Consider the following 16,858-nt stretch of genomic DNA (forward strand, 5'->3'; position numbering starts at 1 on the left):
AGAGAACAGACAACTGGGGTGGGGGGGGGAGGGGGAGAGAAATAAAATAAATAAATCTTAAAAAAAAAATAGTAAATTATTGACCCACAGTGTTGCAGCTTTGTGTGTCCCCTTTCCTTCAGTCGTTGAGTGTCCAAGAGTAATTGGGGAGTGGAATTTGGTCATAATTTCTAATAACCATCTCCGCTGAGTTGCAGAATTCTAGAGCATTTTTGAAGCTGCTGAGCTGCTATTAGTTAAGTGACTTTAAAGTGAGGCATGGTTCATTTGGGGGATTTCTCAGTCTAATTGTGACCAACTTGTTGCCGCAAAAGGACTCTTTAGCTGAACTTTCTGGGGTAACAGTGGGGGTTTCTTGGTATCACCCAACAAAAGCACCTCATCTGCTCTTGTGGCTTCGATTTTATAGCTCTCAGTTGAGGTTCTGCTTGTTTTTTTATTACTTAATATTTGATATATTCAGAATTATTGTCACTCACAGTACTTGCGTGTTAACCCTGCTCCTCACACAGTTCCTGCGTATGTATAACAGGTGCTCCATCGGGGTCAGCGAAATGAGTGGGGTAAACCACTCTGGTTCCTTCACAAAGCGGTCTCTCAGAACTCTGCAAAAATGTCCACTTTAATTGTTTCTGAGTTGAAAATTAAAGTTACTGTATGCCAAGTAGTTGTGTTTTCATAAATTTACTAGTTTAAGGTTACTCTGAATTTGTTGGGTTTTTAAAATGGTGCCTTCATCTCTTTATAAGGATGTCTTGTATGTGTTTGTGAGAGGAAAGGAAGAAGCACCATGTCCACGTTTAAGCTATAAAACGAGTGAAGCAGGCGCCCTTTCCCTCCGATCGCCGTGCTTTCTGCAGCGAGGGGTTCAGGAGTGTGGGCGCTGCGGGCCAGCCCTCTGCAGAGCCCCTCCCCAGCCACGCGTGGACGAGGAGCAGGGAGCAGTTTTGGATCTTGTGCTGCTGCCAAGTGCCATGCGAGTTTTTCTGGATCTTTCTGAAATCCTCCAGGAAGCTCTGTTGAGCTTTTAAGGATGAAAACTTTTCTGGTATTTGAGCCTCTAGATTCCCCAGGAGAAACTCCTTTGAGTTAAGTACAGCTGGCGGTCGCCCTTCAGGAAGAAGGTTGGCTCCCAGTTGGTATTTTCCACTTAGACCTGGGTCCTTTTTTTTTTTTTAATACATATTTTTTTTTTATTAAGGAAGTTGTGAACTTACAGAACAATCATGTACAATGTGTGGAATTCCCATCATACTTGACCCCTCCACCAACACCTTGCTTGCTGTGGAACATTTGTTACAGGTTATGAAAGAACATCATCAAAATATCACTCCTAACTCTGGTCCGTAGCTTACGTTTGGTGTATTTTTTCCATACACCCCCCCCCCCCCGTTATTAGCACTATATGTTAGTGTTGTACATTTGTTACAGTTCATGAGAACACTCATATTTGTACTGTTACCCACGAGCTGTCATCTACTGCATGGTTCACTGTGTTATACAACCCCATGCCTTGTACAGTCCATCCAGGGTACACTCAGGGGGGTCGGGGTGGGTTATATGGGAATCCCTTATACTTTTCTTTTTTTTAAGGAGGTACTGGGGATTGAACCCAGGAAGCAGGTACTCAGCCACTGAGCCACATCCACTCCACAATGAGAGTTGTTTTTTTTGTTTTGTTTTATTTTTGGAGGTGTCAGGGCTTGAACCTGGGGCCTCGTTCGTGGGAAGGAGATGCTCAACCACTTGCCCTACATCCGCTCCCGTGCCTTATACTTTTGATGTAACTGTTCTGTAATCTAAAACCTCTTTAAAAAGAAAGTTTATTATATTTTTTAAAAAGTGTACACTCAGTAGCTCTCACTTTCATCACAGTGTTGAACAGTTATTGCCTCAGTAAATTTTTGGATGTTTTCCTTAGTCCAAAAGAAAAGATCCATACCCCATATTACTGACCCATTGATAAAGTATCTTCTTTGACACTGATGCAAGATTATTACAATAGTGCTGTTAACTATCATCCATAAGTTATGTTAATTGTATTTTTCCCATCACCATACTCTTACCACCTTGTAATAGTGATGTACATTTGTTCTAGTTCCTAGAAGAACATTCTAGTGCCTGGGTGCTTTTTAAAAGCTCCAGGAATCACTTGCAGTTACCTTATATGCATGCTCTTTCCAAAGAATAATTTCAATTAAATAGTCAGTGTCTTAGGTAAATACAAAACTAAAACTATGTAAGGGTAACAACTCACCTGTTAAAATGGATTTTTTTTGTATTCCTGGATTAGTTAACTTGATAAGTGATTCATGGGTGGAATCCTTTGCCTTGAAAATGTGAGATATTTTTTAAAAAACTGATTCTAATTACCCTCTAGGCAGAGCTCTGGTTTACCTTCCTTTTTTCTTTTGTTTTGTTTTGTTTTTCTTGTTTTGTCTCATTTGCCTTCCTTCCACCTGGTGGTGTGGTAGGAAGGCAGGAATGGGCAGCATGCTTGCAGCTGCTCCGGTGACTGGCAGGTGTCACCTTAGTTCCCCAGCCTTGGGGGAGTCTGTGGCTAGTGAGTGCCGCCTCCTTGTCTAGGCACTGGCCACTGGAGGGGTGTCTGTGGTGGCCTTCTGAGCTGAGAAATCAAGTTCCTACAGATAGATTAGGGAGCCGGGTGTCTGAGGAGTAGAGCTGTTTCCTACCATCATTAAAGCTCAAGACAGCCGCTTCAGCAGGAGTCCATTCCAGCACTGAGGACTGTGGATTCCCTTCCTGGAGCTTGGCCCGGGCCCTCCCAGCCCCTCTCTCTGGTGAGAGCGCCGCCTCCGCAGGCCCCGGAAGGTAGCGTCGCCACTGCCTCCCTCGGGAGAGGCTCGGGGCCTGTGCGTGACTCAGGGCTGACAGCTCCCGGTGGCCCGACCAGGCGTCCATCAGCCCGAAACTCATTTCCTGTGTAGAGCAGCTTGTGCTGACGCTGGTTCAGCTGACAGAGCTGGAGCAGCAGAGATGATTTCAAACGTGATTTCCTTCCTCTTTTTCTCTCTGCTTAAATCAAAACTCATTCCTCCGAGATTACAGTTTTTATTTAAAAATTTAACTTTTGCTTATTTAGTATTATCAAATTTGGTTTGTTCTCTGGGTTGAATCTTCCCGTTGTAGAACAACATATCAATACAATTTGCAACCTTTACTGTCTTTCATCTGAGGAATTTGAGATGCTTAAAACACGGTTTTATGAGCAGTAAAAATAGCACATTGTATAGTATCATCAATGGTAGAAATAGGTAAGAAGACACATGGATCGGCATGCGTCATGCCCCTTGGGAAACTTAGCGTCTAAGGACCCTGCACGCTCTTGCTATGGATTCACAAGAGTGCAGATGGGGTGACAGTGCAAGGAGGGGTCCAGCACCAGGGGCGGCCTGTGCGCCTTCCTCTCACCTGGGCAGGCAGCCCTGGGCAGTCCACAGCCTTCCCAGCTCTCTATTTCCTCCTCATTAAAGCTCTGTAGACATGGAGCTGGGCTTCCCGGCAGCGCAGGGCTGTGTAGAAAGCAGGTGACGCGGGGCCTGGGGCGGCCTGGGGCTTCAGGGACCTTGCCCCTGGAGGGGCCCGGCTGAGGTCAGGAAGCAAAGGGGGCTCTCTGGGGCTAAAATCCTGCCGCCCCGCCTTGTTCCTCCCGCCTCCAGGGTGTGTGTGGTTCTGTGTATCCTCAGCCCCTCTTCTGGAGGGCGGGCCTGCCTGCAGAGAGCAGCCCTGATCCCTGGCCGGGACCACCCAAGAACTGCCTGAGTGCTGAGGAGCTTCCGGGGCGTAGGGTCCAACAGGAGCCCTGTACCTTGATTCTCCAGGTCCTCGCTGCTGAATGAATAAATAAAACTGCCTCAGAAGGACGTGCTTTCGGTTTCCTTAGTCACTAGACGTCGCTCTCGCAGGCTTGCAATGGCGCTGTGTTGTGCCAGATCCCCGACCAAGGCGGTTGGAGGAAACTGGGCAAATGATGCACATTTGAGGATGCGTGGGTGAGAGGGACTCCTGCAGCCTGTGTGAATCTATGTGCTCCGTAGTCTCTCTGTTTTCCATTTTATTTTAATTGACTGAGTGTCGCATTGAACATCCTAATTCAGGGCAACCACACAGAAGAAAATGCACATCTCTTCCCGGAGCCCGTTCGGCTTACATGTAAATTCTCCGTGTCGTCTGCTCACCACCTCTGCCTTCATAGCACCAGGCTGGCTGCTGGGGGCCCTGGCTCGCCCTCCTCCTCCAGAAGTCAGCCGGCCCCCTGTGCCTGTGACTCACGGCGGCGTCTGAGGCCAGGCTGGCTCCTGCGTCTCCCTTTGCCTCTCTGAGCCCAGAGTACTTGATTTTGTGAAACTGGTTCTGTTCTAACAGTTTGTTCTTCGCTATTACTTTCAAGAGCAGGCAGAGCAGTGTGTGCACTAATCCCTAGAGCGTTATCCTTATTAAATGTACTGGCCCAAATGCCGTGAATTCTTGTGGACCTCATTCTTTCTAAGTATGACAGCAAAATGTTGTGAATTACCAAACTTGTCACACAGATACAGCATATATAGCATGGGGTGGGGACCCAAACCCAGAGTGCTAGAATAATTGTACTTTGTTGTCCAAGAAGCCCCTACTTTCTTTTGGTAAAAGAGGAATGCACTTGATTACTCGTGGCAGTGTAGCCACGTATCCAAATTCCTCTGTTTTTTTTTTTAAATTCTTAATGTATTCTATTATTTTAAACAAGTTTTACACTTTTAATTAGATTTTATTCTGTCAAAAATAAAATTTTGTCTGCATTCGTGTAGTATGTGATAACAGCCGGGTCCCTTTTTTCTTGAAACTTCAGCTTCATGACCAGTCCCATTATCTTTGCAAAATCTTAGTGAAGTAAACATCAAGTGGGCTTGACTGTCTCCACTTAAAAGAAAGATTAAGCTTTACATTAAAAAAAAATTCTCCTTGATTACAAAATCAATGTACATTCATTTTTGAATAGTTAGAGGAGTTAAGTAACAAATACAAGACAGCACAGCACTCTGTATCCACAGCTGGGTGTCAGTTTTCCAGTCTTCTCTCCTGAGCTAGACCAGGAGGCACACTCTCACACGCATTTTGGTGGTTGGTCATGTTCACTTCTTATGCCCTCTACATCATCCCACGCCACAATAAGTCACAACGTTTAAGGTAAATCATGAAGACTCCATAAAGACCCGGAGGGAAATATATGTGGACATTGATATAGTCTAAGGGTAAGGAAGGATCTTAAAAGAGGAAAACCGTAAAGAAAACTGATTTGGCAAAGATGAAACCTTGTTGCATTGTCAGAAGGACCTTAGAATATGGTGGCCGTATTTTCTGATCATGCAGTCATGTACGCAGAGTGAATTCAAAAGGACTTTGGTGAAAACCCAAAGCCTTACCTGATTTAGTCTTTCCTTCTGCATTACATTTCCAACTTATTCTCCAGTTGTGTAAAACAAGCAAGTCACGCTCTTTTCCTTAATGTTCTCCCCTTTAGGTAGCTGCAATTAACCCCAACCACCCACTTGCTCAGATGCCTTTGCCCCCATCAATGAAAAACTGCATTCAGCTGGCAGCCTGTGAAGCCAATGAGCTACTGCCCATGATCCCCGACCTCCCGGCTGACCTGTTCACATCGTGCCTCACCACCCCCATCAAAATCGCTCTGCGCTGGTAAGTGGCTCCTGCTGTACCCACCCAAGTGGCCCCGCTGACCTGCTCTTGATCACAGCCATCCTGAATTATATGGGTCTAAGGAATTTACCTGGGCTTTTTTGAACCCAAGTTGCAGAAGTGTGCCCTGTCCTCTTTAAGTCACTCAAGATCCTAGGGAGATGCTTGTGCATTTGCTTCTTGAGAGGTAAAGATGCTTTGTTCCTGGGAGCAGATGTGGGTTGAGCGGTTGAGCTCCCACCTCCCACATGGGAGGTCCCAGGTTTGGTTCCCAGTGCATCCTGAAAAAAAAACAAAAAAAGAAACTACAAGCAAAACAAATGAAAAAGCCAACTCAGAGGAGCCAATATGGCTCAGTGGTTGAGCACTGGCTTCCCACATACGAAGTCCTGGGTTCAATTCCCAGTCCCCACTACCTCAAAAAAGATGCTTTGTTCCTCCTAATTCATTGCATGTGCCATTTGCTGCTTTGTGACAGAGCAGTCATTCCGGAAACCGGACTTTCTTTCAAAAGCAAAACTATCATGGAAAGAGTCATTTACTTCCTTGCTTGAGTTGAAGTGTAATCTTTTAATTTATTCTTAGCAGCTAAAAAAAAAAATCATGCTTTTTCAATACCGCCATTCTTTTTAGAAGTTCAGAGCACTTGTGAATATAATGGGGAAATGTGTGCGCTATTCTGAGACGACAGAGCCTGCATTTAGAACCTTGCGTCATGGGGCGGGGACTCACAATGGCCATAGAGGTTTCCTGCCTCCAAATCTAAATTTTCTCTCCTGTGCCATCCTGCCGCTCTTTCATACCTGCTATTCCTTTATGTAGTTTGCCGAAAAGCGTACATATAGTTACTGTTATGCAACTGCTAGATGTCCATGTCTCAGTCAGGTGCCAGTGAGAGGGATGCAGGGACGGAGCGGTAAGCCAGGATGCGGGCGGGGCGCTCCCTGGGTTTCTGCCCAGGAGTCTGGCAGTGCAGGCGTCCCTTTCCCTGTGACCTGCAGAGGGAAGCCTGGACCCTGGGGCTAAGGACAGCGGGGTGGCTGGTGGCCCGGGCCGCTCCCGGCTTTGCCGCTCTGGGTCCGCTTTTTGCTTTTTCCCGCAAACATGGGCAGCTCGGTCCTCATCTCTGATGTTGGCTGTGCCCTAAAACTCCTGGGTGAGGGGCAGTGGCACTGGGGCCAATGGAACCACTGCCCTCAGCCCCTCACTGTCCCCACCCCAGCCCTCCCGAATCCCAGGGTTTGGATGGCCCCTCCTTCCAGCATCAGTCCTCCCTCAAAAACGAAAGGCGAGGAGGGAGGCTGCCTGACGAAGGCCCTTCTCACCTACAGCTCACACACCTGCCCCACCCCCACTCACCTGGCTGACACAGACGGGGGCCCAGTCTGGGCCTTTCTCCACAGCACCTCAGCAAACCAGCAAACTAAGCTCACGTGCCAAAACTGTAGACACCTCAGGACAACCACCTCATGTGAAAGTGAAAGCTGAGCAGCATACTCTGTGGGGTAGAGTACTGTAAAATAAGCAAAATGCACATAATCAGGGAGATAAGGAAAGACACTATAGCAGGAAGTAAGAATAAAGTATAGCTATATAAAGAAAGAACCAAGGAACAATATGGGTGCGACATGATGGTGTTTGAAATAAAGAGCATAAGAGATGGGATACATAGCAAGAGAGACCCTGGTGAAGCCTGGGTTGTTGAGATGGAGGGTACATCGAGGAACTCTCAGAAGAGAAGAAAGAGAGAAAATATAAACAAGAAGCTGGGAGAGGTGGAGAACAGAGGTGGAAGTTCCAACATGCAGTAAGAGGAGTTCCAAGAAAATATAACAAAAAATACAGACGAGGTAAGAAAACCCAAAGGTAGCAAAGGTATATTCTCCCCAGAATGGAGAAAAAGGTGAGGGATTCCGGATTGAGAGGGCTCAGGCCAAAGCAGAAGGAAGGGGGAAACTGACCTCAGCCTTGCAGAGTAAAGTCAAAGACCCTCGTGGAAATGTGGGCCCTTCCTAGAGGTCATGCTGGCTCTGAGCTGTTTCCACCCCTTTTCCATGCATTTCTTCTCTGTTCTCTTTGAATGTCGGACTTGGCACACGCTAGTTAGTTTATAAATGAATTGTTCTCTACTGTTTGCTCACTATCAGAAAAGGTTTCTGAGCACCCACCTAATGTCATCCCAGGAAGATCATTTGGTCCAAACAACTTCGGGATTCATTCGTCTAATTCATTGTGGTTTGCTTTGAATGGTACAGGCCAAGGGCCTTGACTTCATCTCCTAGGATTTGGCAGGAAGAGCTTCTTAAGATATTTATGTCAGAAAATGACATTAAAAATAGTGTTTCAGGAGATAATCCATGTAAAGGTGGGGAGACCTGGGCCATAGTTAGGCCAGTACGGCCCCAGGAAGTGGGAAGTGGCAGGCGGCTTCTAGGCAGGACTTCCGCAGGGCGCTGTGGATGCTGCTCCTCTTGCCGGGCACGGGCCACGATTCCTGCACTCCCTGCCTCCCTGCTCTGTGCTCCCGCTCCAGCTGCTCCAGCACGGACGCTGCCCAGCAATTCTGCTTCCACCTCCGCCAGCCCAGGCAGCTGAGCGGAGATGCAGGTTGGGAGCAAGAGAAGGAGGCCGAGAGTGCGCCCGTGGGACCTGGAGTGGGTCTGTCTCTGCCAGGACCTTCCCTCCCGCACCCCTCCAGCATCCCTGCTGCCCCGTCCAGGGTGCTCCTGAGCCCTCTGACCCCGCCCTCCAGTGCTCTGTCCCAGGCCACGGCTCCATGCTGACCTGTGCTCCTCCAGAAGCATGCTCTCACGCCAAAGCCAGTGGCCCTCAGCAAGTCTACCCCGGGCCCTTCCACTCTGAATCTCATTGTGGCCTCAAAAAGAGTTCTGCAGCTTCATGTCAGTTGAGGGAGGGATTGGGCTTTCTCTACACCATGAAATTGTACAAAATTTCAGTAGCTACCTGAAATCCTTTTTGGAGTTAGGATATAATTAAATTTTTTAAAGAATAAGCATTTAGTAGGAAAACCAATGAAAAACAAATCTAACTAATTCAGCTACCGTAATGTGGACTTTGGAATCAATATGCTACAGTCGCAGGCTGTGGTCATCGGATCACCACTGCCTAGAACAATACAGTGTCCACTGTGGGTAGGTCTTTTATAGTAAACCACTTTCTGCCATACTGAGGTGTTGAAATTAGACGGAACGTTACATTTTGTGGCGTGTCCTTAGCCTGTGAATGAAAGACTAATGAAGTGAAATGCGCATGATCAAGTCGTTATTGGAAGACATTGTCCTCTAATCCCTTCATTTTGCCTCGGTAGTGCTGGTGGTGTAGTGGTGAACACAGCTGCCTTCCATTTTGCCTCAGTGTTTCATGCTTTCAGAAAACTGTAATTTTATTAATTCTGAACTGAGCAATTATATTGCTCTCTAAATACTTAATTACCTTACTCACCATATATATTAATATAGTAAAAGGATCCAAATATTTTTTTTTCCTTTGGTGGTTTTCTGCTTCTTTGATTGAGTGGTATAATACCATTTAAAATTTATTATGTGTATATTTGTGTACTACTGAAAATTATAATTCAGTGCTACTTAATTTGCTGTGGGACTTGCTCTAAAATAGATTGATGCCTGTTTCATGGGGTAGCATGCAATTGTATTGTCTATTAATGAAAATGGGAGACATTATTTTGGATTGAATAGAGGTCAAGAAACTTGTTTCCTTCCTTTGAATTACATTGAGGAATTTCAAGGAGTTTAAATGTTAATGACATAGTATTAATGTATATTTGTCAGCATGGAAAAATTTGCCCTTATATTTACCCAGCAAGAGACAGCAAATGCACAACTATCATAACGTACAAGTGGAACATGAAGCTCTGTATCATTTCATCTGGCCAGTTTGTAGTGCTTGTCTCATTTCAAACACTTGGCGTGACATTTGCTTCCTATTTTTTTCTTGATGACTCAGACAAGAATCAGTCAGACTTACCTTTGGAAACATAAATTCTTGCTGTTTTTCAATGATAGCATTAAACATTTGTTCCCTGTAGAGTCTTCTAAAATGCAGCTTCTTTAACTGCTAGAGAACAAACTTTTTGCCTATCCACTCAGTGCTTGATGTGTTGTGGTCTTTTTCCGTACGTGTGTAGCTTCCTTTTAAAAACTGAGCATAACGATTCTGCCTTCTGCTTATGTTTGGAAGGTGGAAAAGTCCAATGACTTTCCCATGAAATGAAGTAATCTAGAAACATCAACAAATAAAATTGTCTTGCCAATTTCCTTTGTAGTAATGCATGATTTGGAATTTATTGAAATGGCTTTATTATCTGAAGGTCTTTATAATATGCCCTTAGTGTAATGTGTTCCTGCTGCATAAATCCTAAGAGCTGAGGAAACTCATAGCTTCAAGGTAATTTCCCACCCTGAGGAAAATGTTTTTTTCTCCCCAAACTGGACAGTGTGCTCTCACTGTTTCAGTCTCTTGACATACACTCAATGAAGATAAATATCATAATGTATTTTAATAGAGCTCTTTTTTAAAAAGTTGATGTGCAGAAATCTGATTTAGGCTGGTAAGAAAGAGAACTGAGTCAGACCGAATGGCGTGGGCTGCTGACTCTGTCTGCTGAACCCGGTCATCGGGCCGTCACTCCTAAGACTGTCGGGCCCCAGGACGAGTCCACCCACCAGGGAAAGCAGACACCGAGAAACCCTTGGGGATGACTGGGTGCCCACTGGGGTGGGCAGCGGAGGCAAGGATAAGGGCAGTGGGGAAGCTGGGGGCCAGGGCCACAGGTGGGGGGCAGCTGCAGGCGGGTTTCCTGTGCATGGGGTCTTCTCCCCATTGCCCTTGATGGATCCAGCTTGTCGTACCTGGGGCATGGAAGGGAGGGAAGGAGGGAGGGACGGAGGGAGGATGGGAAGATGGAAGCATGGAAGGATGGAAGCTTGGGCTGATCTTGTGGAATAACCTGTATCTATGAAAGAGAAAGCAGTGGGCGATTGATGAGCACACCGTGAATGCAGCCCCCAAACACTATTGATCGAAAGATGCCAAATACAAAGGACTACATGGTATGTGATTTATGTTTAGTTCTCAAAAGACAAATGTAAATTTTATGAGAGAAAGCAGATTAGTGGTTGTCTGAGACCAGATATAGGGATGGTGATTGATTGAAAACAGGCAAGTGAACTTTTGGAGTGATCGAAATCATCTATGATTGTGGTGCTGGTTACATGGAGATGTACATTTTTGATTGTGTCAAACTCTAATCTTTAAAAAGGTACATCTTAAGATATGAAAATTATACTTCATTAAAGTTGTCCATTAAACACACAAAAACATAGTACAAATCTTTTAAGTTTATACATATACCTAAATAAATATGTGGAAGGACATAAGCTAAATAGATGGGGTGCCCACAAGTTGTTGAGAAAGGCTGTTGGGGGCAGGAAGGGAGAAAAAGAATAAAACTAAAGAGGATCCAAACACAAGCCAGTGATGACGTGCCCCACAAATGAAGAGCTGTGTACAACTTTTCTGGCCTCCTGAAATCTTCAAATGGTCATACATATACATGAAGCAGAACAGACTGACAGCCCTGTGTGAAATATCCTTATTTTTAAGTTGTCTCTTTTTCTTTCTTTTAAATGTCATCTGACCATTTTACAGTGTTGTTCTAAGGCTCAATGCAACCAGTGGTAAAAGTTAAGAAATAATTTTTATAAGGCCACTGCCTAATGATTCTAATTTGACCAAATTGTAGGCACCTTCAACTTATTTCCCTAAGAAAAAATATTTTCTTAAATAGAGTTTCTTAAAAGGGCAGGTTTCATTTTTATTCTTGGTTCATGTTGAGGCTAATTTATCTTCTAGTAATTTCCTGTCGGCTCACATTTTCTCTCCTGTCTTTATCTAAAAAGAGAACTGTGGAATAACACGATCTCAAAGGGGATGTCACTAGGCAGGTTAGAGACTCCCCAAGTCTTTTACGGAGGTTTGAAGCCATCAGTACTAATGCGTGTCGGGGGCTCGCGGGTACCTGCATACACAGAGTATTCTTTCAACATCAAAGAAACGTTCAGAAGGGAATAAAAATTATATGGATTTCAGCCCACAATAGACTCTTAGCGCCACTGAGTTATTAACTAATTTGGGGAAATCCACTTGGGGTGAAAGAAGCCTCATGCCTAACCCTCAGCCCCCTTCCCCCCTGACTGAGAGGAGGGAGGTGTTAGTCTGCTGTCACAGGACCGTCTTCACTGGGCTCCAGATGCGTTTCAGTGACTGTTGCAAATCATACCTGCAGAGCAACTGAATCGCATCGCTTTTGATAAAACAATTTCTTGCTGTTAGTAGGTACACGCCTACATGTTTAAGCAAGAATCTGCCTAGTTGATAGTGGACATTCGTGGCTCTCAAAGAAGTGAAAAATAATCATTTGATTGATAATGAACTGGGCATTGTATTGCATAAACCAATCTCATTCATCCCTGTTTTCATATTCTGAGATTGAATTGATGATTGCTATTAAATAACAATGTCCTGTGTAAACAGAACCAGTTCACCAGTAAAGCCATGCAGATGGTCACAGTGTCCCCAGCATGGTTTTAAAATGGTGCAGGTTAAGCCGTGAGACACCAGCCTCTCCTTTGGCTTTCTTGCTTCTTGTCATTTTTTCTCCTGACATCCATTTCCTTACTGCGAAATAGTCGGAAGTGGGTGCAGAAGCCGAGTGAATCCCATGTGGGGGCTGGGTGTTGAGTGTTGTCACCGTGGTCACATGTTCGGGACAGATGCCTTTGGTTACAGATCCTGACACTTAGTTAATACAGGTTTAGGAGACAGAACCCCTGTGAGCTAGGAAAAGGAGACTGACAGTTATTGGTGCCATTCTCCAGGGTGGGGAAGAGAATGGGGAGATTCATTCTGCTTACCTTGAATGTTGAGTTGTTGCTGGTACTAAATTTCCTACAGTGAATAAAACTTCACTAAAGAGAGAAGGCAGAAAAGACTTAAATAAATGGAAGGATATTCTGTGTCCATGGATTGAAAGACTTAACTATTGTTAAGATGTCATTTTTACCCAAACTGATTTATAGATTCAATGTAATCCCAAAAAATTCCAACAGGCTTTTTTTGCAAAAATGGGAAAGCCAATAATCAAATTCATTTGGAGGGTTAAGGGGCCCTGAATACCAAAAATGTCTTTAAAAAGAAGAATGATATTGGAGGACTCTTACTTCCTGATTTTAAAGTATATTACTTAGCTGCAGTGGTAAAAACAGCATGGTACTGGCATAAACACAGACAGACTGACCAGTGGAACCTAATGAAGAACTCAGAAGCAGACCCTTACATCTATAGTAAAGTGATTTTTGACAAGGCTGTCAAGTCCACCCAGCTGGGCCAGAACAGTCTATTCAACAAATGGTGCTGGGAGAACTGGCTAGCCGTATTCAAAAGCAAGAGGGCCCATATCTCACACCTTACATAAAAATTAACCCAAAATGGATCAAGGACCTAAGTATAAAAGTGAAAACCATAAAACTCCTAAAAGAAAATGTAGGAAAACATCTTCCAGATCTTGTGGTAGGTGGTAGTTTCTTAAACTTTACACCCAAAGCACGAGCAACAAAAGAAAAAATAGATAAATGGGACTTTCTTAAAATTCAACACTTTTTTACCTCAAAGGACTTTGAGAAAAGAGTGAAAAGGGAACCAACACATTGAGAGAAAATGTTTGGCAATCACTTATCTGATAAGGGTTTAATATCCATGATATATAAAGAGATCTTACAACTCAACAATAAAAAGACAAACTATTGGATTAAGAAACAGGCAGACTTAAAAAGACACTTGTCCAAAGAATAAATACAAGTGGTGAAGAAACACATGAAAAAATGTTCAACATCACTAGCAGTTAGGGAAATGCAAATCAAAACTACAATGAGATATCATTTCATACCTATTAGAATGGCCACTGTTAAAAAAAGTTGGAAAACTGTAAATGTTGGAGAGGACATGGAGAGATAGGAACGCTTATTCACTGTTGGTGGGAATGTAGAAGAGTACAGCCACTGTGGAGGACTGTTTGGCAGTTCCTAATATAGCCTTCTCATGGGACCCAGCAATACCACTGCTAGGTGTATACCCAGAAGAACTGAAAGCAGTGATACGAACAGACATTTGCAACCAATGTTCATAGTAGCATTCTTCACGACTGCCGAAAGATGGAAACATCCCAGGTGTCCATCAACTGAAGAACAGATAAACAAAGTATGGCGTCTACACACAATGGAATATTATGCAGTGGAAAGAAGAAATGAGGTCGTGAAGCATATGAGAACATGGATGAACCTGGAGGACATATTGAGAGGAGCAAGCCAGACACCTGAGGACAAATACTATATGATTGCGCTAATATGAACTAAATATATTGTGTAAACTCATGGAATTAAATTAGAATATAGGTCACCAGAAAATAGAATGAGGGTGGAGAATGGAAAGCTGAGGGTTAATCCGTGCAGAATTGGTTAAATGATTGTTTGTAAATCTTTGGAAATGAATGGAAATGGTGAGAGCACATCATGGTGTATGTGACTAGGAGAGCTATTATTATATGGGTTTGACAGTGGTTGCAAGGGAAAGTCTAAGGCTCTGTATATTACTAGAAGGAAAGCTAAAAAATGTAACATGGGACTATATAACGTGCTGAAACCTCATGTGAAATATGAATATGGGTGATTTGCATATATAAGACTTTTTACAAAATACAAATACAAATAAGTAAACACAAGAGCAGCTATGTATGGCAGGGAAAGTATAGAGAGATTGAGAGATGATGAGTTTTGTTTGGTTGGTTTTTGTTTTTTAGTATTATTACTATTATTATCATTGATGGAATAATGGAAATGCTCTAAGAATGACTGAAATGATGAATGCACAACTGAGTGATTATCTGAGTGTACACTTTGGATGGATTTATGCTTTACTAATATGTATCAATAAAATTGATTTGGAAAAAACACAGTATTAAAAAAAATGGTAGGGGGAAGCTGATGTGGCTCAACTGATAGAACATCTGTCTGCCATATGGAGGGTCCAGGGTTCAGTCCCCAGTGCCTCCTGTCCCATGTGGTGAGCTGGCCCGTGCACATTGCTGTGGCGCGCAAGGAGTGTCGTGCCACGCAGGGACATCCCCACGTAGGGGAGCCAACGCGCAAGGAATGTGCCCCACAAAGAGAGCCGCCCCGTGTGAGAAGAGTGCAGCCCACCCAGGAGTGGCGCCACATACACAGAGAGCTGATGCAGCAAGATTATATAATAAAAAAGAGACACAGTTCCTCGGTACTGCTGGATAATGCAAGCGAACACAGAAGAACACCTAGCGAATGGACACAGAGAGCAGACAACAGGGGGGACGGGGAGAGAAATTAATAAAAAATAAATCTTTAAAAAAAAAAGGTAGGTGAAGCTCATATGCATGGGGTGGGGTATATGAAAATTCTGTATTTTCTGCTTGATTTTTCTGTAAACCTCCAACTTCTGTGATAAAAAACAAAGAAACAAGACAACTTGTTTAATCTTTAAAAAAAGAGGAGGCAGTGGAAGGCGTTCTGAGTGCCTGATCCTCTCAGCACCCTGGGCCCAAACGCTTAGGAAAGAGCAGGTGGTTCCGTGCGGCAGAGACCTGGAGTGCCTGCGGGGAGGATGGTGGTCCCCAAGCTAGAAAGACGGTGCAATGGACTGTGAAGCCCACGAGTGGGAAGCAGAAAGCTGGGCTTTGCTCTGTGGGTGGCACCTGCTTGGTGCCAGGAGCAGTGCCAGGCTGGGGTCTGTCCCCAGAGCCAGCAAGGTCTGGCGGGAGCCGCTGTGCCGGCACTTAGAGCCTGGTGGGGAGGACTCCCCCCAGTCGGAATGGCAGGGCACGTGAGAGTCATAAAAGCTCTCCAGGTGATTCTGGTGCCCACCTTCTCCCATCCCCAAAAGAGCCAGGTTAAACAAATGGAATGGGGATGGAGTGCTCACATTCCAGGCAGAGGAAATCCAGGTACAGTATCAAGGGGCCATAAGAAGTCAGAGGCTTGGGGTGTGAATGCCCCTGTCACAAAGCTCCTCCGAGTCGGGGAGGAGGAAGATGGGATGGCAGCCAGGCAGGCAGGAGCAAGGGCGGTGGGCTTCTGTGATCCAGCCTGGGGTCTTCTGTGCAGTTGTCATCATTGCTTTAGGCAGGAGAGACGTAGGAGAGTGAGGAGGGAGGGACAGGTGAAAGAAAGCGGCGCGATTCCAGTGGGCCTCTGCTATATCGTGGGAGCGGTGGGTTTGTGCTTGCTCCAGGGCACAGCAAGTCTGCAGGAGAGCCCAGCCTGGAGCCCCGAGGGGGGCAGCCACACGGAGGGAGAGCAGGGCGGCTGCAGTCTGAGTGCAGAGAGGCCCCCGCCAGGGCGAGGATGAGGTCCACGGTAGGGCGTCGTCGGTGACCTTGACAGCTCTGGAAGAGTGGGTGAGATGGCAGGGGGTGGCCTTGGGAAAGGAGAGGAAGTGAACGTGAAGGATTGGAGAGAAACTGGATGGGGAAGAGTTAAGATTGAAAGAAAGGGGTTGTTTGGTTTAATTTAGTGGCCTTTCATGCTGTTTTGTTTTCACTGGGGAGACTTGAGTACACCGTATTTGTAAACTGAAGGTAGTTGTTTTGTGGAGAGGAGGCAATAGAGGAAGGCAAAGCAGAACCACCCGGCGGGGCATTTTTTCCTCTTAGAAGAAAGCAAACAAGCTTTGAAGTGGAAGAGCATGTCGGGTGGTGGCTGGTTAGGAGGCCGGGTGCCCTGCTGAGACGGGGATTGGAGTGGGTGTGGGGCGGTGCAGGCCGTCAGGATGGAGTGGGCCCTCACAAAACTTCTGGGCAGCAGGTGGACCTTCAGGAATTAAGAGACCATATGCTAATCAGCATTGTTGTATGATTCAGTAGACAAAGTACAAATAAAAGAGAGATACACGCAAAAAACAAAACAAATCAGATATTCAGGTGGCTCTGTGGGTGAGAACTGGCCCTGCAGATGCTGCAGCTGGCTGGAGGGGTCAGGAAACTGCGTAGTCGAGTGCAGTTGAAAGGGCAAGTAAGCATCTCGACTGAGTTAGCTTG

The 16,858-nt window shown here is 45.1% G+C and overlaps 1 protein-coding gene across 2 annotated transcripts in view; it reads left to right on the plus strand.

Annotated features, from left to right (window-relative positions):
- RPTOR (regulatory associated protein of MTOR complex 1) overlaps positions 1–16,858 on the plus strand; it is a 434,359-nt gene that overhangs the window by 233,391 nt on the left and 184,110 nt on the right. For both annotated transcript variants that reach the window (XM_058284855.1, XM_058284854.2), the window contains exon 7: positions 5,522–5,697. In XM_058284855.1, coding sequence (XP_058140838.1) covers positions 5,522–5,697 — 176 coding nt within the window. The remainder of the gene's footprint in view (positions 1–5,521; positions 5,698–16,858) is intronic.

This window comes from Dasypus novemcinctus, chromosome 21 (assembly GCF_030445035.2).
Source record: "Dasypus novemcinctus isolate mDasNov1 chromosome 21, mDasNov1.1.hap2, whole genome shotgun sequence".
NCBI lineage: Eukaryota > Metazoa > Chordata > Mammalia > Cingulata > Dasypodidae > Dasypus > Dasypus novemcinctus.